Genomic DNA, 23,746 nt, shown 5'->3' with positions numbered 1-23,746 from the left:
TCAAGATATAACCCAGGAGTATAATGTGGAGGGGGTGAGAGTCAATTGTTTGTTTAATTTTGTCCTCATGTTCACATGTTAAGCATTATTAACAGAGCCCCGAGTGAGGTGGGCACCTTTCCCCAGTCCTGATTAGTCACTACAAGGCAGGTTGGTGGGTCCTGCTCTAGTCAGGAAAGGTGTGTGCAGTGAGACAGGAGCGAATGGTGAGGTCTGGAGCCTGTTTAGACAGTGCACTGTAGTTTTTAAACGGTTTTCATCTCCAATTTCTCATTTTGTTCCTAAAACTCTCCTGAAGGAGATGGGCAGGACTTAGCTTTTCTCCGTTCTCCAGAAGGGGAAACTGGTCCCAGAGGGGTAATCAATGTGCCCCGTGCTAGTAAATAGCACAGCCACTCCTTGAACCCAGGTCTTCTAACTCCCAACTCAGACCATTAGCAAATGCTAATAGAGAGACATTTTAGAAATATGTATGAATTCAACGTATTAAAGCATAGAGTATTATTTGGACTAAAATGCTATACTTTGCAGGACAACACTGATTCATTAGCCTGTCCTGAAGTGGGAATTTAGCTGGAAATCTGTGCATTCACACATGTACACAGGCATTTTCTATGTCACGTGCACACACAACACATACACATGCTTCGGGGAGAGTGTAATGTGCGGTGAGTTAGACATTAATATAAGGATTCTTTTCTCTCGCTGCATTTCTTGGTCCATACCAGTATTATGTGGTTTAAATTTTAATTTAAAAGTATATTGTTCTAGCATACTGAATGAGTCATCTTAGTGAGTGCAAGGATTTTTGTCCTCCTACTGAGATAAAATTGTTTCTTGCAATCTCATCCTCCCATTGGAACAGAAGTTGATTTGTCTGCCAAATGCAAGTGCTTTGTCTAGCCACCTTCCCATTTCCCCCCTTTTTCCTTAGCCAGGAATATCAAACAATAGAGTTGGGGTTAAAAATAGCGTATCCCTGAAAGGAGAAACATTGAGTGGGTATTTTTTCAGCTGACGGCAGAGTTGGCATGGTTGATGGGGGTTAGAGGAGATACCTTCCTGGTACTCATTTGAAATACTCCCCTTGACAGAGCCTTCTGCGAGCATGTTCTGTGTGGCAGAAGTGCTGTGTGGTAGCATGCCCTGTTGACCCGGAGGACAGACTGGGGATTTATTGATCTTGTCCAGCCTGAATCTGAAGCTCTTTCGGCTGAGAGTCACCCTGGGGCAGCAGAGTCCAATGGACAGCTTTGGTGAGAATGTCCAGGGAGGATCTTAAGTGGACGCTCCTTCCTCGTGGCCCTGAAGATACAACTCCGCACGCTGTCTGCACAGAACCGGCCTCCCTCTCATCGTCTCCTTACCATGGCTACATAGCCTAAATAACACTGGGGAAAAAAGAAAGAAAATCAGGATCATCTGCTACTGGCTGCCTTGAAGAATCTCTACGTAGGAAGAGGGACAGTGAGGCTGGGAGATTAGGCAGAAGCTCCCCGCAGAGCGGAAGTCGTGTGTTACAGAGACTGGGGTTGCCCTCAGGAGCTTCTCTTCTCCTCCACGCCCCAGGCCTGTCTCCTCCCTAGTGATGGACAGCTGGCTGGGCAGGTGGTTACCTCTGAGCCAGCACACACCATGAGAGTAGCCTGGGTCCTGGGGGAGCTCTGAGTCAGGATTTTGCCCTCCGGCTTAGGCAAGGGCAGAGTCAGGAGGAGGTGTCCCTTTCTTCTAGAAGGGCTGGTTGAGAGGGCTGTGGGGGCAGAACACAAACCCAGGCTCAATGATAGAAGAAGAAATAATTTTACATCTGATGCAGCAAACGTCCTGATGGTACAACATAGTTCTGAGCCTGAGAATCTCTTTCTAACTTAAAATGATTGTAGATTTCTCACATACTGGTTATACTCTTGGTACCTCTCCATTAAGAAAGCACATAGTGACCAAAAAAATCTTTTGATTGAGTAACCCTGTTAAGTAGATTTGCATCTGGTGGTGTTTTTTTTGTTTTTTTGTTTTTTTTTTTTTTTACTTTACGCGGGCCTCTCACTGTTGTGGCCTCTCCCGTTGCGGAGCACAGGCTCTGGACGCACAGGCTCAGCGGCCATGGCTCACGGGCCCAGCCGCTCCGCGGCATGTGGGATCCTCCCGGACCGGGGCACGAACCCGTGTACCCTGCATTGGCAGGCGGACTCTCAACCACTGCGCCACCAGGGGAGCCCCTCTGGTGGTGTTTATTTAGTCTGTAGCTAGTGTTTAAGATCCTTATTGTAATTCCAGGGTCCCCCCATAGGACTGAGACCCCAGGTGAGGTAGGACACCCACACCTAACACACACACACACACACACACACACACACACACACACACCCCACACACACACACGAGACCTTCTCACTGTATTCTAAGACTACATGTTAAACCCAAATGTTTGAATCTCTCTCTGAGATCATTCAAATACCAATTTCCTTCCCCCTTGCCCAACCTCACCGCCATTCTCAGAGCAAACTGTTGCTCTTTGATAGCCGTTTATGGTATTTTATTTTTAAAATAGGTGATGGTGCTTCAGGGGTCTTGTGCATGGCTCAGAGATTGCAAGGGGGTCTGCAGATAAATTCCAGCCAACCCATCCCACAGTGCACACAGAGCACTCCATTCACACGTTCTGCCTGCCTGGGTTGTGGACAGAGTACAAAACATGGAGGAGACAATGTTTGGGTTCTTGTTGGAGAATATTTTTCCTTATTTGTTCTGTCTGCTGTTGTGAGCCTTTACCCAGAAAGTCTGCCTGCCTGGCTGCACCTGGGGCCCTCAAGCTTTCCGTCTCTCCGGTGCCTTGTTCTGGAGAAGATCTAATGAGTTCACTAGGAAGAATATGTTGAGCCCCAGTGACAGCAGGCCATCGCTTTGCACTGGCTGTTTGGGGTGTGCTTTTTGAGAAAGAGGTTCAGTCAGTACTGCTTTGAGGAGGAACTCAGGGCTTAAGAGGAAGTAGGAGACAGAGTCGTGAAGCATGCTTACCCTGGTTGGGGAGGGAGTCGTGGTCTTCCTGGGGGAGGGGGTCCTGAACCCTGATGGAGGTGAGGGTGCCCCGGTGGGTTACAAGTGGAGTTTCCGCCACGCTCCAGTTCTGTGCGAGTCTGAAGCACCACCCTCAGCCACTTTGTCTGTTCCAGGGAAGCTATATGCCGTTGGGGGTTATGATGGGGCTTCCCGCCAGTGCCTGAGCACCGTGGAGCAGTACAACCCAGCGACCAATGAGTGGACATACGTGGCAGACATGAGCACTCGTCGCAGCGGCGCAGGTATGGTGTGTGTGGGGGGGCAAGGTCAGGGGGCAAGCTGTGTCTGATCTCACAGGTGGGTCTGGAGGCCAAGAGCTTAACATTCTACCTTATTTTCCCTCCCTCTTCTCTCCTTTCAGTGTATATAATCCCACTTGCATCTTTGCAGCTGACACAAGCACTTAGGAGTTAACCCTTCTCGGGGGGGGGGGTCCCTTTGGGAGAGAATAGATGAGATCATATTCCCTTCATCGTCATCTCTTCCATTTCTTTGGAGGTGTCTGCATCTCTTGAAAAGTGAAGCTTGCTATGTGCCAGGTGCTGTCCTAATAAGCACTTTCTATGCCTCATTTTATTTAATCCTCTTCACAGCCCTGCAAGGTAGATACGACATAACTCCACTTAACAGATTTAGAAAGTAAGTCAACCAGGGGTTGAGTAATTAGCCAAGGTCGTATCATTAGTCACTGGCAAAGTTGGGATTCCTACTCAGGTTTGTTGCATTTTAAAGTTAGATTTTTTGGACCCCAGATTATCAGAGTCTCCTTCTCATGAAGTAGTGTGACAAGCATGGCTGTCCCAGTCTTCCTTGGAAAAGCTAAACTTGCCTGTCTCTGTCTCGGGGGCTGAAAGCCAAGCTATTAGTGTTAATATCTGGAGATAAACTTATGTCTCCCCCCAACTTTTCTTCACTTCAGCCCCCTCCCCCGCATGGGAGGAGAATAAATCCCCACATGGGGCCCACTTCCGCCTCCTGTGGGAAGGCCAGGAGCTGTGTGGTCGTTTGGGATTTTCCAGGAAGTGGAGCAACAGCCCGTTCTTCCCTGCTTTGTCTGCCCCATCATCTAGGGGCCCAGAGGAAAGGGTCTGGGAGGGCAGATGGAGGCGCTGGAGGCCGGGCATTGGCTCTCTGCTCCCGGTTCCTGTGGGAGTGGTGACTGATGACCAACCTGGCTGGCAGGAAGGCCATGTGACTTCTGGGAAGGGAAGCCACAACTGGGAGCTTTTCCCCACCATGTTATTACTTTATCTTTCTTTTTGTATTTTTGAAGATTGAGTTGTGATCTCATTTTATACAACCAAACACATGACCACTTTCTTAGTATTCCTTAAAAATTATGCTATTTTAATATTTTCCAAGAACCACTGTATGCTCACTGGTTAGAAAAGAAAATGCTCTATGATTCCATTTAAGAAACATTTGTGTTTGGAAGGCTATTTTTAGGGAGCTCGTCTCTGCTGATCCCAGCAGGTTGGCCCTTCCTGAACGTGCAGCAAATGCATGGAAGTCAGGAGGGCTGGATCTTGGTTCTGGGTCTGCTCGAATGTCCCTGTGGTCTTGGCCTCTGATTCCTCAGATGTGAAATTAGTGGGTTGCAATAGGTGTTACCTAGGGCCCAGTTCAATTCACAGATCCTCTGGTTCTCCTGCCATCATAGGGCTCTTTTAGTAGTTTTGGTTTACGGTACTGGTAGAGTCTTCTTTGTATTTCCTGGAAATCCTGTGTGTGACTTGAGGTGTGCAAGAAAGTGTTCAAAGCCCAAGGAGGCAGGGACAGCTCAGCGGGAGTGGAGCAGCACACTGAGGTCTGTGGCTGTTTCTAGGAGTGCCTCAAGCAGAAAGTGTGGAGGGCCAGCTCCGGACAGAGCCACGAGCACAGACCCACCTTAGAAAGTTCAGGCTCGTCTTGTGGATGGAGCTGCCTTTGGAGGCCTTGCTGCTCTGTCTCTGTCAGGCTGCCCAGGGGTTATTGCTGAGTGGAGATCACTGGGGCTGCTCATGTCTCTCACGAGGCACAGTGACCTTGATTTAAGGGGTGGTATCTCTCCCGGAGGTGGGTTCTTTCCTCAGGTCACTGTCAGTGCTCTGGCCTCAGGCTCCCAGGGCAGCCTTTCTTTAGTGCTTCACATCCCTAAGATTTGGAGAAGCCTCACATCTGGAGTTGGGAACCCACATACTCGTCCTGGTAGGTGTTCTTTGGTGGCTAAAGACCCAGAGACCCTGGCAGCAGGGGCTCCTGTGGCTCTAGGTCCAGGAAAGCTCTGTGTGGGCATTGGCACAGGAGGCTGCAGAAGGGCACTGGTGCCCCTGAATGCCTGGAAGGCTGCTTGCTTCCTCAGCAGGGTGTGGGCAGTGCTAGCATAGCAGATGGTGGAAAAGAGGTCATTTCTGGGTCCCAGCATGTGCTAATTCCTCCTGTACATGGAGGTGAGGAAGGTGAGGCAGCTTGGGAACACACTGAATTTTATTTAACTCAGGTCCGTAGGATAGCCACTGTCGATACACCACCACCATCTGCTGTTAGTTAAGGGCAACTGCGAGGAGCCATTTGCACACCTGCATAATTGCTGGTGGGATTTTACACATCTTGTCATTCAGACAGTATTTGTTGAGAACCTACTACATACCGTCACGCTCAGGGAAACAGTCATGATAAGACAAACATGGTTCTTGTCCATAGGAAGTTTATATTCTGGAAATCTAGTCCTTGGGTCTGAAACCTGGCTGCACATTCCAATCACCTGAGGTACCTTTTCTGATTCCTGACCAGTGTCTCTGTGAGTGAGGTTGTGGAATCTGTGTTTTCAAAAATTCCCCAGCTAATTGAGCTGTCCACGCAGTGGAGTAGTCTGTGGTCCAATGGAACTACCGATCTAGTCCAGCTCCCTCACTATGCAGTTGGAATACTGAGGCCCCGAAAGGGAAGCACCACCTGGCCGGCAGGTTAGAGACACAGGTCCAGAACCCAGGTGTCCCGGCCACATCAGCTGCTCTTTTTAGGCCCTCGGGCTTTCTGGATTTTATTTCCTTGACATCCTCTAGATGTTAAAAGGTTATGGTAAAACCTGTAAATGATGCAGTCCTGGCCCTCAGCTCAGGCTTACCACCATCGTGAGTGATTCAGTGACCCTCTGCCATCTAAGGAGGAGAGCACGGGGGCAGAAAGAACAGCTTCTGCTTCAAGACAAGCAGGGAGGCCTCAGCAATAATGATCTCAGCACACCTGCTGTGTAGTTTCCATTTCAACTCTTTTTACTGCACGCACACACAAACACACACCTATATATATTATATATATAATATTTATTTTTATGTGTCTGAATAGAAATGAGGTTATATTTGCTTTATATTTGGCGGTTTTCAAGTTGATTTTATGAGGCAGTTAGGTGTCATTATATTTGTTTTATAGACGAGGACCCTGAGTTCCAGGGAGACAAAACAGCACTCCCCCTGTCACCCTGCCGGTGATGGCTGTCCAAGACTGGACTCTAGGCCTCCTGGTTTCTGGTCGCTGCAGCCAGCCTGAGACTGGAACTCTGTGCTCTGCCTTTCAGGCGTTGGGGTCCTCAGCGGGCAGCTGTATGCCACAGGTGGGCACGATGGGCCCTTGGTGAGGAAGAGTGTCGAGGTTTACGATCCTGGAACAAACACCTGGAAGCAGGTGGCAGACATGAACATGTGCCGGCGCAATGCAGGTAATATGACTGCTCCCTCCTTCTCTCCTTCCGGGGGAGGTTGTGGGTGTTTTCTCCCTGCAAACACTAGCTCTAAAAGAGGGCCAGAGGGGAGAGGCTCCCAGGGCCTGGGGCTGAGCTTGTACCCTGAGTAGGGAGTGTCCATTTGCTGGGCAGGGGAGAGCTTGGAACCCACAAAGCTAGCCACGAGGCGCCTCACAGGGCCCCCTCTTAGATGCAGAGGGTTCCTTCCCTCCCAGTGGAGGATGATGACTTTCACTGCACATAGATGGACACAGACCCAGAAGAGCCTCTGGTTGCCATCTGTGCCCCCAGCCCAGTGGCTTTGTTGGGTAGCTAAGCATAGGGCTGTGTGGACAGTGTCAGACAATCATACTTGGTTTTATCTTTTCTTTGCCAGTGTCTGACTATGAGAACCTCTCACCTCCCACCAGAAACCAATTTCCCTCCTTTCAAGGGTATCCATGAAAGGATTCATGATCCATTCTCCAATAGGACCACTTTCCTTATTCCCTTCTTTGTATTTTCTGTCTCTCCTTCCCTTCCCTTCCCTTCCCCTTTTCCTTCCTGTAGGAATGGTTTTCCTTAGAGTGTTTAGGTTTTTTATGCCTGGAGCCTGACACCCCTATTAAACCATTTCCTTTTAGAACTTTGCCCTATGGGTTGTGTCCTATGTTGGTATATCTTGCTTTATGCCTTCTTACTCTATCATAGTGTTGGCTTAGCCCAATTTCCCAGGCTGGAAATACAAGCAGGTGACTTTCAGGAAGACTTATTTCCTTTATACTCAAATTACCTGCTTGCTAAACCCATTTGCAGCTGACTTGTTGAAAGCGTAAACAAGAAAAAGAGGTGAGTTTATTAATTTGCTCATTGTCTAAGCCTGCTGTGGTATAACCTGGCATTTGGCCTTGAGCCACACGAGTGAGGAATTACAGAACCTTCAAGCAGCTAATTCAAGAAGTAGGTTTAGATGTAAATGCATGTGTATACACACATTCACATATAGATATTTCTATTTTTTATAACAAAAATGGAATCATACTGTAATACTGGTTTATAACCTGCCTTTTTAATCCACTTTACAATCTTTTATGAATATCTTATTATAACACTAAACATATTTACATAATATTATTCTAAATGGCTATAACATAATTTAAATAACCAAGCTACTATTGGACTTTTAGGTCATTTCCATTTTTTCTCTAAGTAATGCTTTGGTTATTATAAATAGTCTTTATAGCTAATTAATGCACACATTTAAAATTATTTCTTTAGAATAAAAGGCCAGAAGTGAAACTTTTGAATCAGAGGGAGTATATGTACTTTTGACACCACCCAGGAAGGTGATGCGTTTTATACTCACCAGTATTTGAGAGTATGTTCACCAACACTGATAATTACTACTTTTTGAGCATCGTTAATCCCTGAGTCTAATTTTGAAAAAATACACAGTATATTGGACTACAGCCTTTTAAATCTTGATGAGCAGTACTTACATTTTCCTACTCTTGAGTCCCTGCTACACGAGACCGTGCCTCCAAACCAGCTCACTCTGAGATCAGGGTGGGTAGGAAGCCTTTTCCCTGAGAACTGTATGTGGATTCAGACCCCAATTGTGTAAAGGGATCACAGACACAACCATTAGTGCCCCACAGTGTGGATAAAATGGTTTATCAGGGAACAGCTAACAAGCAGAGTAGAAGTAGTGTACATGAAATCCCCTGAGTTGTCTCCTTCCACATGTAGCTCAGACTGGGCGTGGGAGGCCTGCATGCACCAGTGGGCAATGCTGCAGTAGAATGGGGTATGTACCTACAGTGCTCTGCCTATTCTTAGGGTCAAGGGCAGGGAACACCTGTGGGCTATGTCGTGGTGAAAGCTCCCTCGTCAGAGACATGACCTTGTTAGGAAGGGGGATCCTCAGATCCCAGTGGCTGTTGTGTGTTCCTCCGTTGAGCAGACTTAAACCCTAGGAGCCAATTGTCTGTTATTCTAGCAGGAAGAGGAGGAAGAGAGCCTCCAGGGCCATCCAGACTTGTCTCTGGTCCATCCCCTTGCTACTCCTGCTGTCATGCCTCCTCTGGCCTCTGTTTGATCCCCAGGGGTCTGTGCAGTGAATGGGCTCCTGTATGTGGTTGGAGGGGATGATGGATCCTGTAACCTGGCTTCGGTGGAGTACTACAATCCTGTGGCTGACAAGTGGACGCTGCTGCCAAGCAACATGAGCACAGGGCGGAGCTACGCAGGTCAGTGTGCTCCACCCCCATCCTGGGGCCTGGGTGGGGTGGGGCAGGTGGGGGCTAGGTTAGCTTGCGTAACTTGGGGCTGAGTGCCTCCTTCAGGCATGGCAGATGATTGTCACGTGTCACCACTCCTTCATTCTGCGCCCACGGCTGATACCCATAATTAGCACTCGTTTCCCCAGCGAAGCTGAACGTAGCCATAGAATTCTTCTTGACACAGTGTTCCAGGGAGCCACTTCCGACTGATCCGAATTGTCATAAGAGGTTTTAGAATTTCATTGCCCTTCCTGATTTGTTTTGTGCTGGGCCCCTAGGTGGAATAAGATACAGTTCTTGCTTTCCAGAAATTAAATTGGAAAGATAAGACCTACCTACAAAAATAGGAAATACAAGATGATGTACATGTAAGTTCTAAATGAAATGTACTGCACAGGCTTTAGGACATGACATGTCAGGGAACACTTCCTGGAAGAGGTGGAGCCTGATTAAACTTTGAGGGTAGGTCACAGTCATAGAGGTAGCTGCCCTTTGCCAGCTGCCCACTCCCTGGGCCACAAAGCAGTCTGTTAGGTACAGTGTATACATACACTCTTATCTTTTCAGCAACCCTCTGGTTGAATGAGACTCCATTCCATTTTATAGATGATGAAACGGAGGTTTGGAATGTTTAAGTAATCTGCCCAAGACCACGTGGCTAAAAGAATGTCAGGGTCAGAATTGAAACCCAGGTCTGAGTCCCAAGCCCATGCCTTTTGTGCTACTCTAGCTCAGGGTTGGGGGAAAAAGCATTCTAAGCAAGAGGCTGGAGGGAAGAAGGAGGAATGAGGCGGCTATAGAGGCTTATTCCTGGTGGGGTGTGTGATGGTTTTGATGAGGTGTGGGGGACAGGATCAGAGTCAGTGGGGCTGAGGTTGAGGGTCTATAGGGAGACAAGCAAACATAGATATTATGAGGTATTGGTTTGGCCAAAAAGTTTGTTCGTTTTTTCCATAAGATGGCTCTAGTAGCAGTTAGTTGTCTTTAATATCATTTGAAACAATTTTGTTAGATTGTATTGTGACAGCTGTCATATCAGCGTGTAGTTTTAAAAAAACTTATCAAAACTGGGGAATTTTTGTGTAGCCATTTTACAATATTGATGGAAGAAAAAAAGCAACATTTTTGGCATGTTATGCTTTATTATTTAAAGAAAGGTAAAAACACAACTGAAACGCAAAAAAAAGATGTGTGCAGTTTATGGAGAAGGTGTTGTGACTCGTCGAATGTGTCAAAAGTGGTTTGCGAAGTTTCGTGCTGGAGATTTCTCGCTGGACAATGCTCCATGGCCGGATAGACGAGTTGAAGCTGATAGCAATCAAATCAAGATATTAACTGAGGACAAGCAATGTTATACCACGTGGGAGATAGCTGACATACTCAAAATACCCAAATCAAGCGCTGAAAATCATTTGCACCAGCTTGGTTATGTAAATCGCTTTGATGTTTGGGTTCCACATAAATTAAGCGGAAAAAAAACCCCTTCTTGACCGTATTTCCGTGTACGATTCTCTACTTAAACATAACGAAAACATTCTGTTTTTAAAACAAATAGTGATGGGCGATGAAAAGTGGATACTTACAATAATGTGGAACGGAAGAGCTCGTGGGGCAAGCGAAATGAATACCACCAACCACACCAAAGGCCGGTCTTCATCCAAAGAAGGTGATGTTGTGCATATGGTGGGATTGGAAGGGAGTCCTCTATTATGAGCGCTTTCTGGAAAACCAAACAATTAATTCTAACAAGTACTGCTCCCAATTAGACCAACTGAAAGCAGCACTCGATGAAAAGCGTCTGGAATTAGTCAACAGAAAATGCATAATCTTCCATCAGGATAACGCAAGACCGCGTGTTTCTTTGGTGACCAGGCAAAAACTGTTACAGCTTGGCTGGGAGATTCCGATTCATCCGCTATATTCACCAGACACTGCACCTTCAGATTTCCATTTATTTAGGTCTTTACAAAATTCTTTTAATGGAAAAAAATTTAACTCCCTGGAAGACTGTAAAAGGCACCTGGAGCAGTTCTTTGCTCAAAAGATACAAGGTTTTGGGAAGGTGGAATTATGAAGTTGCCTGAAAAATGTCAGAAGGTAGTGGAACAAAACGGTGAATACGTTGTTCAATAAAGTTCTTGGTAAAAATGAAAAATGTGTCTTTTATTTATACTTAGAAACTGAAGGAACTCTTTGGCCAACCCAAGAACTCAGCTCCTTGTATTTGGTTCTCCAGAAACTGGAAGAATTAGAGCTAACGTTTATTTATTGAGCATGGACAATGGGCCAGGCATCATCCTAAGTATTTATGACCATTATCATGTATAATCTCCGTCATAACTCCAATGGTACTCTTATTCCGTTTTCCATCTTGTTTGGATTTCAGTGCAAAGGAAGATTATGCCATGCAGGCTCAAAGGGGTTTGTATCGCATTCTGTCTGCCCAAGGCTTCAATTAATGAACTTATTTAAAAAAATTTTTCTCGTTTAGTTTTCTCAATTAAATAGAAAAGATTTTAGAGGCGTTTTGGTCCTAGAGTGATTCTGTTCTCATGGTTAATTATTAAAAACCAGCACTGTCATTTTCTCTCCAAAGCTGAAGTGGAAAGTACAGGGCATTTTCCTGTATGAGGCAGTGAGGCCCGTGAGCGATCCCACCTTGCCTCCACGTGAGCCTTAATGAGAGGGGAAGGTGCAGGTGTGAGTAGTTAGAATTTTGTGTAAGTGCTGAATATTTCATGTCCATTTCTTTACTGTTTGCCCACCCCATAAGTAGGTGGGAAGGAGATGAGCAGAGGTGCGATTTGTGTTCAAACCCATTGACTGAGTGAATCTCTTTTCTTAGAATCTATGGATATGGCCTAAAATGCAAAGATTTATGGACAAAGTTATTTATTGGAGCAAAAAACTTGAGAATTACTTAATGTCTGACATGAGGGAAATAGCTAAATAAGTTGTGGAATATTTATACAGTGGACGTGTTTTTAATATGGGAAGATGTTTGTGACAGACTGGTTGAGAAAAGGATGATGCAAAATGTATGTACCGTGTGAGCTCAGTCGAGCAGTCCTGGGTCATGGGGGTTAGAGTAGCTCCTGCTTACAGAAATGGATACTGGAGTCACATCTGAATTTGAGTCCCAGCTCTGCCACTAGCCCTGGAACTCTGGGCAAGGTAGTCAGTCTGACCGAACCTCTGTTTTCTCATTTGTAAAATGAGAATAAAATCATATCAAGCCTCTTAGGGCAGTTGTGAGAATGAAACATGATAATGTGTGGAAGGCGCTTAGCACGGTGCCTGCCTGGCAGGTAGAAACCACTCAGTCAATGATTGTGGTTATTATTAGTAAGCCAGAAAATATTCCAGAAAAGCTAACGGTGACTCTCTTTGTATGTAGGGATTAAAGTTCTTTTTCTTGGTGTTCTTCTGTGTTTTCCAAAATTTCCATAATGAGAATATTTTAGTTTTAGAATCAGAAGAGAAAGTTTATATAAGAACCAATACAGGAGCCTGCTTTTTAAAGACATGCTCCCTTGAGAAAGAGGAGCCTCAGGTGCAGGCAAGATGTTCTCCAGGTCAGGCAGCACATCTGGGTCTGAGGACTTGGGTTCTCCCCACTTCTAATCTTTTACGTCTGTGGCTTTATCCAGGAATTAACATGAAATGCATGTCTTAGCAGAATGTCACCATTGGGGTGTCCTGGGCTTTCTTTTAGCAATGTTCTCTCAATCTCATCTTCAACCAGAAGATTTGATCGTGGCCATATGTTAAAATAAGGCTCCTAGTTACACCTTAACTATAAGTTAGAATTTGGTTCAGCTGCAGGTACCAGAAAAACTGACAGATACTTGCTTAGATAAGGAAGTATCTTTTTTTGTATGTATGTATTTGTCCCAGGCAGAAAGGAGTCCAGGGCTGGCCTGGTGCCTCAAGAGTGTCATCGAAGAATCAGGTTTCTCTTGTGTTTTCTGTTCTGCCAGCTTTATGAATAGCTGCTGCTGCTGCCCCTTGCACCTTGTGTGAGCTTCTTCCAGGCAGGACGAGGAAGAAAACCAAAGTTGCAGCACTGGCAGACTTGTAGTTACAGTCTCATGGGCCAGGATTGGGTCACATAGCACCTCCAGCTGCAAGGTAGTCTAGGAAGCTGAGCTCATAACTTGCTGGTCTCCATACCAGAGGACAGCAAGTAGAGGGGATGTTGGATGAATCAGCCTATAGTATCTGCTGCATACCTGTAACCCCTTACAAGCAAGATTTTAGGCTCATGAGTTAGCTGTTGAGTATGGTTCCACCTGGCCAAAACAGTAACACATACAGACATGTCTAGGATGTTTATCCAAGTATAGAATTTAGCATTGGAGGGGTCTTTCAGTTAGAAAACATTGAATATATGGGAATGGAGCCTGAAGAGGTACATGGACTTGCCTGAAGCCACAATGCAGTTTGACTGGTGGCAGAGCTAGGATGGGAATTCAGTTGTTCTTGCTACCGTGAAGTCAGTCTATTGTTCTTTCTACTTCATTTCAGTGTCTTCTAAAAGGAGACATGTATCACTCATCAATTCTCTTAAAGTGATACAGATCTAGAGCTGTGAGGTTTCCAGTGCGGGTGCCGAGTGTCATTACAGAGAGTGCTGGGGTTGGGAAGGGGAGTCACTACGACACGATGTGAGTCGGTGAGATGATGTGGGGTGAGATCACTCACCTGTGGTGTTGAGGGACTGTGCTCTGTGTTTAAACATCTTGTGGAGACTGGGCTGTTAGAGTGGGAAACAGCCAGCTGCTGGCAGCCTGAGTCCACAGGCCCTTCAGTATTTGGGTACAAATCGTGCCCATTTCCCTTGGCTATGGCTTGGGATGTTGTGGGTCATGAACTCCTTGTGACTCTGAATAAGTTCGGAGAAGCTAAGATGGTAACTTTCTCCCCCTTTCATCTTAGGTGTTGCTGTGATTCACAAGCCCTTGTGACCCCAACTCCCGCTGCCAGGAGGTGGAGGAAGGGAGGGGTGCTGCCTGTGACTTGGCACAGTGGGACCACGCTGGCTGGGTGCCACTCGCTGCCGGAGTCTGCAGAGGAGTGGGGACTGCCCTCCTCCAACTTGGCAGTGTCGTCAGGGTGGGACGACAGTGACCCACCTCCTGCTCCCGCAAGGTGTTTCGTCCTCTGCCCTGAGCAGTGGGTTCCTGATAGCTCCGGCTGCACCTTTGAACGTTCTTTTGTGTGTTTCTACAGGGACACCAGAGAACCTGGGACCTGTGTGTGTGTGTGTGTGTGTGCACAGAACGTGGTGATTCACTAAATTGGGGGGTGGTGATGGTCTGCTCCATTTCTATACTACTGATCCTTCCGCTATGCTAAAAATCAAATCACAGAAACCTCTCTTATGGATTTGCCCCATGGGGACCTTGAGACTACTAGAGCTGTTGTCTACTGGAAGTGCAGTTGGACATACCGGGAATGTCCAGAAATGACCAGGCCCATGTACCGGCCTAGACTACTGGCATTGTCTGCAGAAGAGTGGGGTGTTCTCGAAGCTGCCCCGTGTCCTCTGTGTGCTAGAACTAGGACCACAGGTTCTCTAGCCCCTCAGCTGGGTGCTCTTCCTTGGGCTCTTCTCCTGGAACTTCTTATCAGAACTGCCCAGTCTCTGGGCTACTGGTCTTTGAGGTCAAGGATTCCAGGTTTGGGAGATTTCGTGTCTCTTCAGCTGGGAAAACTAGCTCTTCAGAGAAGCACTGAGTAACACACTGGAGGAAAAAAATACATGAAAAACAAAAACACAAGAAAACAAAGTGGTAAGGCTTCAGTCCTTGTCCATAGTGGTCCCAGAGAGGATCCTACTTCTGGGTTTTCCTGGGATAGGACAGTCCCTGTTTATACTTATTATCCAGGTTTAATTTTTCAGAGCATCCCGTTTTACTCTCAAAAGTGTTCTGGTTTGGAGGCTAAGTAAAAGATCACCATACCTCCAAACCCAAAGATAGGTTTGTCCCTGCGCTGGATGGGGTCACATGTTATTTACATGGACATGGATGAGTTCAAAGCGGTGTATACTTGGCACCCTGGGCCTGGCCCTCGGCAGTCGGTCCAGTCTGTCTCACATCCTTGTCTTCCTTTCCTTGTGCTCTTTCCCCATTCCAGGCCTGTACCCTCTCGCCAATCCTCAGAACTTCCCCCTCCTAGCTTCCCCTGTGAGGGAGGACATGGTGGTGGGCCCTGAATGTGTGATCTCTCTCAGGAGTACTTGCATTTTGAGAGAGGAGCTTGAAGAAAGCTTTGCTAATTCACAGGTAAAAATGATTAATGACAGACCTTCAGGCATCCGGAGGAGGGTATTTGAGGGCTCAGGGAGTCATCTGCATTAAAAAAAAAAAAAAAGAAAGAACCTTAAAGCTGTACTGTTCCTGAACTAGCAAGTTGCTTATATTGGAATTTCCAGCATAAGGAGGGGAAGTCTTGTGTCTGGAGAAGAGTCTCACAACTTGGGGGCTGGAATTGACCCTTCCTGATGTCAAGGTCCATCTTTAGGGAGCCAAGGGGCTTTATGAACTCTGATGGTGGACTTCTCATACAACTGGGCAACTTCCAAGCAGGTTTTATAGGAGACTGTCATTCTCCCCACTTCACCCTGAAGTTATAAACCCAGGACTTTCCCCAGCGAGTTGGACACTTTGTGTATTTACTGTATATTTATTGTGCGTGAACCACTCAACTCCCCTGAAGGGGAAACATCTTCTGATGTTGAGCAGATGTTATTTCAGTGAGACATTTGGAGAATACCAAGGTACCCAGAATTTTTAGTAACCTTGGGCAGAGGCTGAAATATCCAGCTTTGGTGGACCTGGAAGAACAGCTCCAAAGGGATCAAGACATGCTGTTAGCTGGTTTGTTCTGCTCTTACCTGGCATGGAGGTGACTGTTGTCTCAAAGCTCTGCCTGCCTCTGGATTGGAAGCTGATGGAATGCGCTTTCTGTTCCAAATGTTCTTCCTCCCTCTCTGAGGAAGGTTTGGGACTTTGTTTCAGGGTGTGTGTGTGGGGGGGTGGGGTGGGGGATGAGGCTGGGGTCTGATGTGTGCCATCACACAGCTCCTGATTTCAGACGAAAGGTGAAGTTCCCCCCCAACACCTGGAAGCTGAACTTCCAGGCTTATCATGCTTATGTGGGGGGAGGCTATTGTTTGTGTGTCATCTTCCCAGAAAGGATCCCCTCCCTGAGAGCTAGCCAGCTGTGTTTCCTGCTTTTGGATTTTTGCTATTGACCCCACCTCACATCCCCTTTCCCAGGAAGCACTGCCCCTGCTGGTAGTGCTGCTGAGGCCATGTTCGTTTTATTCTCATGTGTCCTTTCTCACGGGGACTAGAACACTGGTACGTCGTCACAAAATAGCCAATCTGCTCTAGCTGCCCACAGATGCCATCCAAAACCTGCTGTCCCTTTATCACCAGGTACAATTCTCTCTCCACAGTGGGCACAACAGACTTATTTTCACGTCTGTGCTGGTCATGTGGTAGGTGAACCCCCCTGCATCCCCTCTTCTGGTGGCCACACCTGCTTGTGAATGCAGCTTTGCCTGTGGGATATCTGAAGTCTGATCACAGCGATGAAATGGAATTGCAGCCCAAGGTTAGAAGCAGCTTAGACACCACTTGGATTCTGATTTGGACAACAGAGAAGTCAGACTCTGAATTCCAAAGTTCTTTCTCATAAGTACCCAATGGCATCTCTCCATCTAATAAGTTGCAGTATTATGCAAATGAAAGTGACCTCATTTTCTGCTATGCAATAAGAATACTTAATTCTATTTCATGACAGACCAGTTGCAATATCCCCTAAGATGCTTTTTGAGCTGTCTTACTTTGATATCTGTTGTGTAATGTTTGTATATTCCTGAGCCAGATCCTTTCAAAGATTGCCTTTTTATAAAACTGAAGCTACAGCTTTCAGGCTAAAATTTTAATGTAGATATTTTTATAAAGTAATTTTTCACGATATTTGAATTGCTTTTTATTGTCCATGATAATGAAATGTTATGTTCTATGCATCATTCACTCTCAAACATCGTTCATGCCTGTAGCTATCTTCCCTTTGTTTCTCACCCTCCCCAGACTTCAGTAGCTCCAGGTTGACTTGGAAGCTTCTTTCTTACACCACATTCAAGGGAGATTGCTGAAAAAACACAGTCACTGGTGTTTACTGAATTGTTTAGGGACTAACATTAAGCCTGACTCAGCACTTACACATCTATGTTGCCGATCTGCTTTTCTTGGAGTCTGTTTTTGGCAGGGTGAGGCAGGGGGGACTCTGGTTGGCCCATCTCCTGGCATCTCTCACGGCCTGGCATGGAGCCTGGCATGCTGTGGCATGGAGAAGCCCAGGGAGAGGCCTGCCCTTCAGCGCATAGTCCCGGGAGTTTTCCTAGATCGAGCTGACTAGTCTTCATTCTTTTCTGTCTCCTTATTCTTCGGAGCTTCAGGCTTAAGGCTTTTGCTGCTGGATGATGTCCCTTCTGGAAGCATCTTGTCGATGAACTTTAAAAGAGGGCTCATTCCTCATGATCCCCACTAAGAATGTGATCAGCATGTGCTTTGCAGATGTTCATACTACACTTACTTGTTTCTTGAGCTGTGTCTGCACTCCAGGCTCTGTTTTGTGTATTTATCTGCCAATTAGTCTCATTTTAAAAAATCTTTATTTTTATTATTATTGGGACAGGTGCCATTTGAATTGCCTCCACGCTTGCTCCCCATTTGCACCTTGACAGATCAAATTGGGAAGTTGAGCAAATTCATAATCCAGTTAGCTGGAGGTTCTCTGTTTGCCTGGAGAAGCGAGGAGGTTGGAATGTGTTTTGTTTTTTTTAAGTGTTTGCACTATTTAGAGTCCTAAGCCCCTCATATTCAACTGTGCTGTGTATCTACTGACCAAGCAGGAGAGCCGGCAGCACTTCTGACGTTTGGGAGTGCCTGAGGACTCTTCTGTAGTGGATAATCACAACCTCAGAGCCCCTGTGCAGCCTCCATCATGGGGCTCAGTGACTTGTAGCTACAGCATCTGCCAAGGCAGTAATGCATGGGACAGTGACATTTGGAGCAACAAAGTGCCCTAGTGCAGTGTTCTTGCCTTTGGTTATGAGATTTCAAATTATTTTTCCCCCTTTTTAGTGGCAATAAGGACCCTTGTTGGACTTCTTGTTTAATTCGTATGTGATGTGTAAAATACTTTCTTTGAAAGAAGATTCAAGACACTGAATTTGTATGTCTGTGTGGGTGCCATGTCCATGTGGTTGTCCGTAGGCAGGCAGAATTGATCCCTGACACCCTGTACACCACACTGCATAGGTTGGGTCCTTGATCTGGTGGTCTCTGCTTGGACGGTAGGGAGCACAGAGTTTGTAAAAGAAGACTTGTCACATGCTCCATCAGTTACAGTGCTAGCTGAAGAAACAGTTCCTCACATGTATTCTTTGAGCAGGAATTGTGTTCTAGGTTCCCATACTTTATGTTCCTTTAACTTTAATAAAAGCTGAACTGTGAGAACCTTTCTCAGTATTTCATTTCTGTAGTCCAGTCTCTTTACTCGGTCTCAGACATGAAAAGGGCAGACTTAACTCCTGCATGTCTTCAGATTCAAAAGATTTTCTCTTCAAGATCTGCTGGACAGAGTCTGGGTTCCTTTGATCTCTATTATCTGACACAGTGCCAGACTCACAAAGATCTTCAGTGAGGCCCAGAGAGGCCAGTCTCTCCAGTGGGTGTTCGGTTGTGTGGACAACTGCCTGGTGATCACCGTGAGGTGGGTGAGATGGTACCGGCACGGGAGGAGGAGGTAGAGATTTGGCTGTAAATAAACATTGATTTTTAAATGTTTGTTACAATACCTAGAGATTTTTATAGATATGTTGTTATGTTTGAACCATTAAAAATGCAAATATTAATTACATTTATTAAATATTTACAACTATTAAATATGCTGACTTCTAAAATATAAACACATATGAAATAACAATAATAGCTAACATTTATTGAGTGTTTACTATGTGCCAGCACTCTTCTAAGTGCTTTACTTATACCAATACATTTAATCCTTATCATGGTCTTCTGAGTTACTATTATTATCTTTGTTTTACAGATGAAGATACGAGATGCACAGGGGTTAAGCAACTTGCCTGTGGTAGCAGTGCTGCAGGATATTGGTTGCACTCCAGAGTCTGTGTCCTTAGCCTCCTCACTCCAGCAGTGAGGCGGTGATGACGGGAGCAGGGCATGCTGAGAAGCACCAAGGAGAGGGAGGCCCTAAGGGTCACTGGGAAGTGCAAACTTGGCTCAAGAAGAATACTGAAGCCCAAGTTTTCAGGCCAGTTGGACCAACAATGTCCCAATCTTACACTATTGGCAAATAATTACATTTGTTACCGTGGTGATAGTAGCAGTAACCACTATTCATTGCATCGGTACTGAGACGAGGAGGCCCAGAGAGGTGAATCCGTTTGTCTGAGGGTGTGTTATAAGTGAGCAGCGGAGCAGACCCAGATGGAAACTACTAGCTCTTTTGGCTCACGACTGAGTTTGAGAATCAGCCTGAGAAGAGGGCTTAGGATGCACTTGTTTCCATCATCACACTGGCTAGCGTTTATTGTGCATTTACCGTGCGCCAGGCCCTGTGCTTTAATGCCCACAACACCTCATAGAGGCAGATGGTGCCCAATTCGCAGGATCGCAGGGCCTAATTAACTGGCTCAACGTCATACATAACCTTGAGAAACGATGCAGTCCCCATCCTTCTGCCGAGGCTGATTGTTGAACTGTGGCACGCCCGATCCCAGAGGGGCTGTACCTCATGGGCACATTCTAGAGTGAAGAGGTTGCCAGTGTCTGGCCCTCCAGGGCAGGCAGTGAGGCAGAGCCCAGCGCCAGGCCAGCAACCTGCTCCGCCGCCAGCCTGCTGTGGGCCCACCCACTTGGGCCCTTGTCACCCCCGCTGAGAGGGCCCTGGGGAGGGACAGATGAGCAAAGGAGTGCTTGTCTGAGCACACACACCTTTCCCTCCCCTTGACCCTTTGGCCTGGTTTCCCCTTACCTTACCCAGAAGTTCCAGAGTGAAATCATATTTGGTGGTTTTTCTACCAACTTATCCTTCTACACTTTACAAATAGGGTCTTTCGACCCTACCTAGCTAGTCTATTTTGATACGAAATCTGTTGTTCGGCCTGCCTCATGAGGTTTTCTATGAGCAGTCTGCATCCCCCACTGGCCATTCCTTTCTGCCCAGGTGGCTTTCCCTGTAATGCTCTCTATCAGGGCCCAGGGGATGGGGCACCTGGCTGGGACCCTCGACATCGTCCACTCCAGCGCCTGTGTTTGCAGAATTGGGGACTGGGGCTTGGAGCTGCAGACAGGCCAGGGCACCTGCGGCAGAGCCGGGCACCCCAGGAGGCCAGCGGAGGCTCCAGGGCCCGTGTCTTCCTGCCTGAACCTGAGGTTGTGCTGGGGCTGAGGAATGGGAGTGACCGCAAGCTTGAGAGCCACCGCCCTTTCTGGGGTGGACAGAGGAGAGGTGGTCCTGTTGCAGTGGGCCTGGTCTTTCTGAGACTCCCGTCCTGTGGTCGCTCCAGCTTCGAGGGCTGCTCCAAACTCCCAGGTGGATGGAGGGCCCAACTCCTCCTCAGGTGTCTGAGTCCTCCCCCAGCCTCAGGTGGGAGGAGGCCTTGTTCACAGCTGTGTGGCCTGCGGGGAACCCCTCCCCCTCTCTGGAGCTCTGTTCCTCATCTGTAAACAGGGCTCTTGTATCCGTGGGAGCATTTACTCTACTTGCAGGGTCTTGTTCTTGCCCCCACCTGATCGGGGAGGAGATGAGGTTCAGGAGGCCCAGTGACAGTGGGGAGCTAGGTTCCGAACCCACATCTTCCGTGGAAGTAGTTTTGGACGACTATGCCCCACATGCTTTTAAGCTCTTAGGCCACTGGGCCCTGCCAGTAATCACACATGATCAAGATAGTTTGATGAGTCCTCTGAGTTTTGTAAGGACTGGAAAAGTTGGCTTTAGACCTCTATCCTTCCCTTTGTTTTCCTTCCCTTCCTATTCTCAGTTCCCAGCTGCCTCTGAGAGACCCTCCCTCCATCTTTCCAGTGTTGGGGATCTTTTATTCTCCCTTCACAGTATGTTCAACAAACAGTTATTCATTCAACAGAAATACATTCGGCATCTACGCTGCACATTGTGGTGGGTACTTGAAACGCAACTGCCAACGAAGTAGATGGTCCCTGTGGACCTGGAGGTTGGAGTTCCATGAGAGACACAGTTGGAAAACAGCAGGTACTGTATGATGTGCTAGTGGGGGGTGGGTGTGGGGAGGACAGAGAAACACATGCACCCAGAGAGAGAGGGACAAGCTCACAGAGACCTGGGGAGAGGGTGTGAGATGCACACAAAGCAAGAGAGACAGAGACCAAGAGAGAGACTGAGACACGCAGAGACAGAATCAGAGGGAGACAGAAGCACAATGAGCAAGACACACACACACACACACACACACACACACACACACACACACACACACACATAAACACAAAAAGAAAGACACACACACACACACACACACACACACACACACACACACACACACACACACACACACACACAGATGCACCCGTAGCAGACAAGGTGCCACTCATATAGAAATACATAGGCAGAGACCTAGAGCAAGCCAGACAGAGCCAGTGTTATTTCTTTAAGTGGCAGGAGACAGGTCAGCCTAGAGCTTCAGATCAGAAGCTTCTGAGTCCGGAGATGCGGGTTTAAATGTGACCTCAGTCAGGCGGTCTTGTGGTTTTGAGCCAGTCTCTTTGCCTCTCAGCAACAGTGCAGTTAATTTTGTGAGCTTATGCAGAAGACTGCATGAGAAGACCCTAAAACGTAGAAGGCAGCCACTCAAGGCCCTGGGGAGGCTGGGCCCAGCAGAACAACCTCTGGAATGAGAAACCTAATCTCTGCAGTGACAGCGCAGAGAACATCCTGACTGCATGTGGTCACCACACCAGGCATATGAGCAGAGGAAAGACAGACATGAGAAAGGAGGCAAGCTCTCTGCCCAGGGTCTTGTCTGGGCTGGGGATTCACACAGGGCTTAATTTCTGAAGGAGGTCACTAAGGGAAGCAATGTACTTGGGGCCTGCTTTCACCCGGCAGCCATGTGGCTTCTTTCTATTTGACACAACTGTGTTTCAATCCCTTTTGTTTTCTCCTTTCCTCTGGGTGGTGATGGGGGCTTGTCTCATGAGTTTACTTCCTGTTCCAGGAGTAGAGCATCTCCCTGGATTTGATCCCATCAACTGTAGAGAATGTGGGATTTAGTAGGCACTTGTATAACTCTTTATTGCTAAGGAATTTCAAACGTGGTCTCATTTGATTCTCAAAAAAGCTCAGTGAGGCAGCCAAGGCAGGTATTATTTTGTGCAGCGTGTCTTTACCTATTATATACGATGGTCACTTTCTCAATGCAGTGGGTGGGGCATTTGAAACACTGCATGGTGCCTGCACATAGTGGGTGGTTTATTAGTGGTAGCAATTATTACTCTCATTGTTCCCTTTATACAGATGGGGAAACTGAGGCTAGAAACAGGTGAAGCAACTCACTCAAATTCCCAGTCAGTAAGAGCTTGGGCTTTATCACCAAGATTGTGTTTGGCTCCGTGTGACAGCAAAATGACAATAGTGGCTTTAACCAAAGAGTGGGTTTTTTTACCCAGATAACCACAAGTCTACAGGTAGGCATTCCAGAGCTGGCACAAGCAGTTCCATGGTGTCATTGGGATCCTAGGTCCTTCTGTCTTTCTGCTCTTCCATCCTTAGCATGTTGCAAGGTAGAGGCTTCACAGCTGTTTTCACATCCGCAAAAGGCATGAAAAAGAAGGGAGGGGGAGGCAGAAGGAGCACTACCTGTAATAGGAAAGTAAAACCTTTCCAGAAACTCCTAACAGAATTCCTTGCGGTGCCACCAGCTGCAAGAGAGTCAGAGGAGGTGAATGCTTTTAACTGAGCACATTGCTGCTCCAAACAAACTCAGAGTTCTGCCTGGGAAAAAGAAGGGGAGAAAGGACATTGGGTGGGCAATTAGCAATGTTGGCCCCAGTCAAGGCTCCTATTAGCCTCCTGACTCCACGTGCCATGTGGCTCCCTCTCCGGGGGTCAGCCTTCTTGGATCCAAAGTACACATCATGTTGGTCCATAGTCTAGCATCTGTCCCTGCAGTTAGTTTGGCTGGATACTGACCATATGCAGGGCCCCTTGTCAGTGAGGGATAATGATGCTCCCTGTGTGCTTGGCATCTGCTGAGGAGGTACAGGTACAGAGTTGGGGCTCTGGGACAGGGCTGGGTGGGGAAGTCTTCCTCTCCAGCCTCACTCAGCCATCTTCCTTGCTGTGTTGGCATCAAGAGCGGATGTCCCTCTTGCAGGATGAATGAGACATTATCTGAACAATGGAGACCTTTAGGAGCCTGTTGCTGAGGCTTTGGGGACAGCTCCTTTAACCGCCGTGGATGCTCTCCTGAAGCTCTGATTGAGGAGGCCTGTCAGCTGCAAGATCTATGACGTTTTTTGCAAGAATGACCCATATGTGCAGCACCATAAGTCTTTCTGAGCCGCAAACTGGGAGGTGGAGGTGGGTGAGATTTGGTGTTGGGTTTTTGGAGGCATTTCCCCAA

General features: G+C 47.1%; 1 protein-coding gene across 1 annotated transcript in view; it reads left to right on the top strand.

Moving 5' to 3' along the window:
• Positions 1-14,794, top strand: part of KLHL3 (kelch like family member 3) — a 109,096-nt gene extending 94,302 nt beyond the window's left edge. Inside the window, exons 12-15 of the mRNA XM_024752458.1 lie at positions 3,174-3,302; positions 6,617-6,757; positions 8,866-9,009; positions 13,981-14,794. Of these exons, the coding sequence (XP_024608226.1) occupies positions 3,174-3,302; positions 6,617-6,757; positions 8,866-9,009; positions 13,981-14,009 (443 nt within the window). The 3' untranslated portion in view covers positions 14,010-14,794. The remainder of the gene's footprint in view (positions 1-3,173; positions 3,303-6,616; positions 6,758-8,865; positions 9,010-13,980) is intronic.
• The last annotated feature ends 8,952 nt before the right edge of the window (positions 14,795-23,746 follow it).

Source organism: Neophocaena asiaeorientalis, unplaced genomic scaffold (assembly GCF_003031525.2).
Source record: "Neophocaena asiaeorientalis asiaeorientalis breed wild unplaced genomic scaffold, Neophocaena_asiaeorientalis_V1.1 scaffold204, whole genome shotgun sequence".
NCBI lineage: Eukaryota > Metazoa > Chordata > Mammalia > Artiodactyla > Phocoenidae > Neophocaena > Neophocaena asiaeorientalis.
The sequence above is the reverse complement of the archived record's forward strand: the minus strand, read 5'-3'. Positions and strand labels throughout refer to the sequence as shown.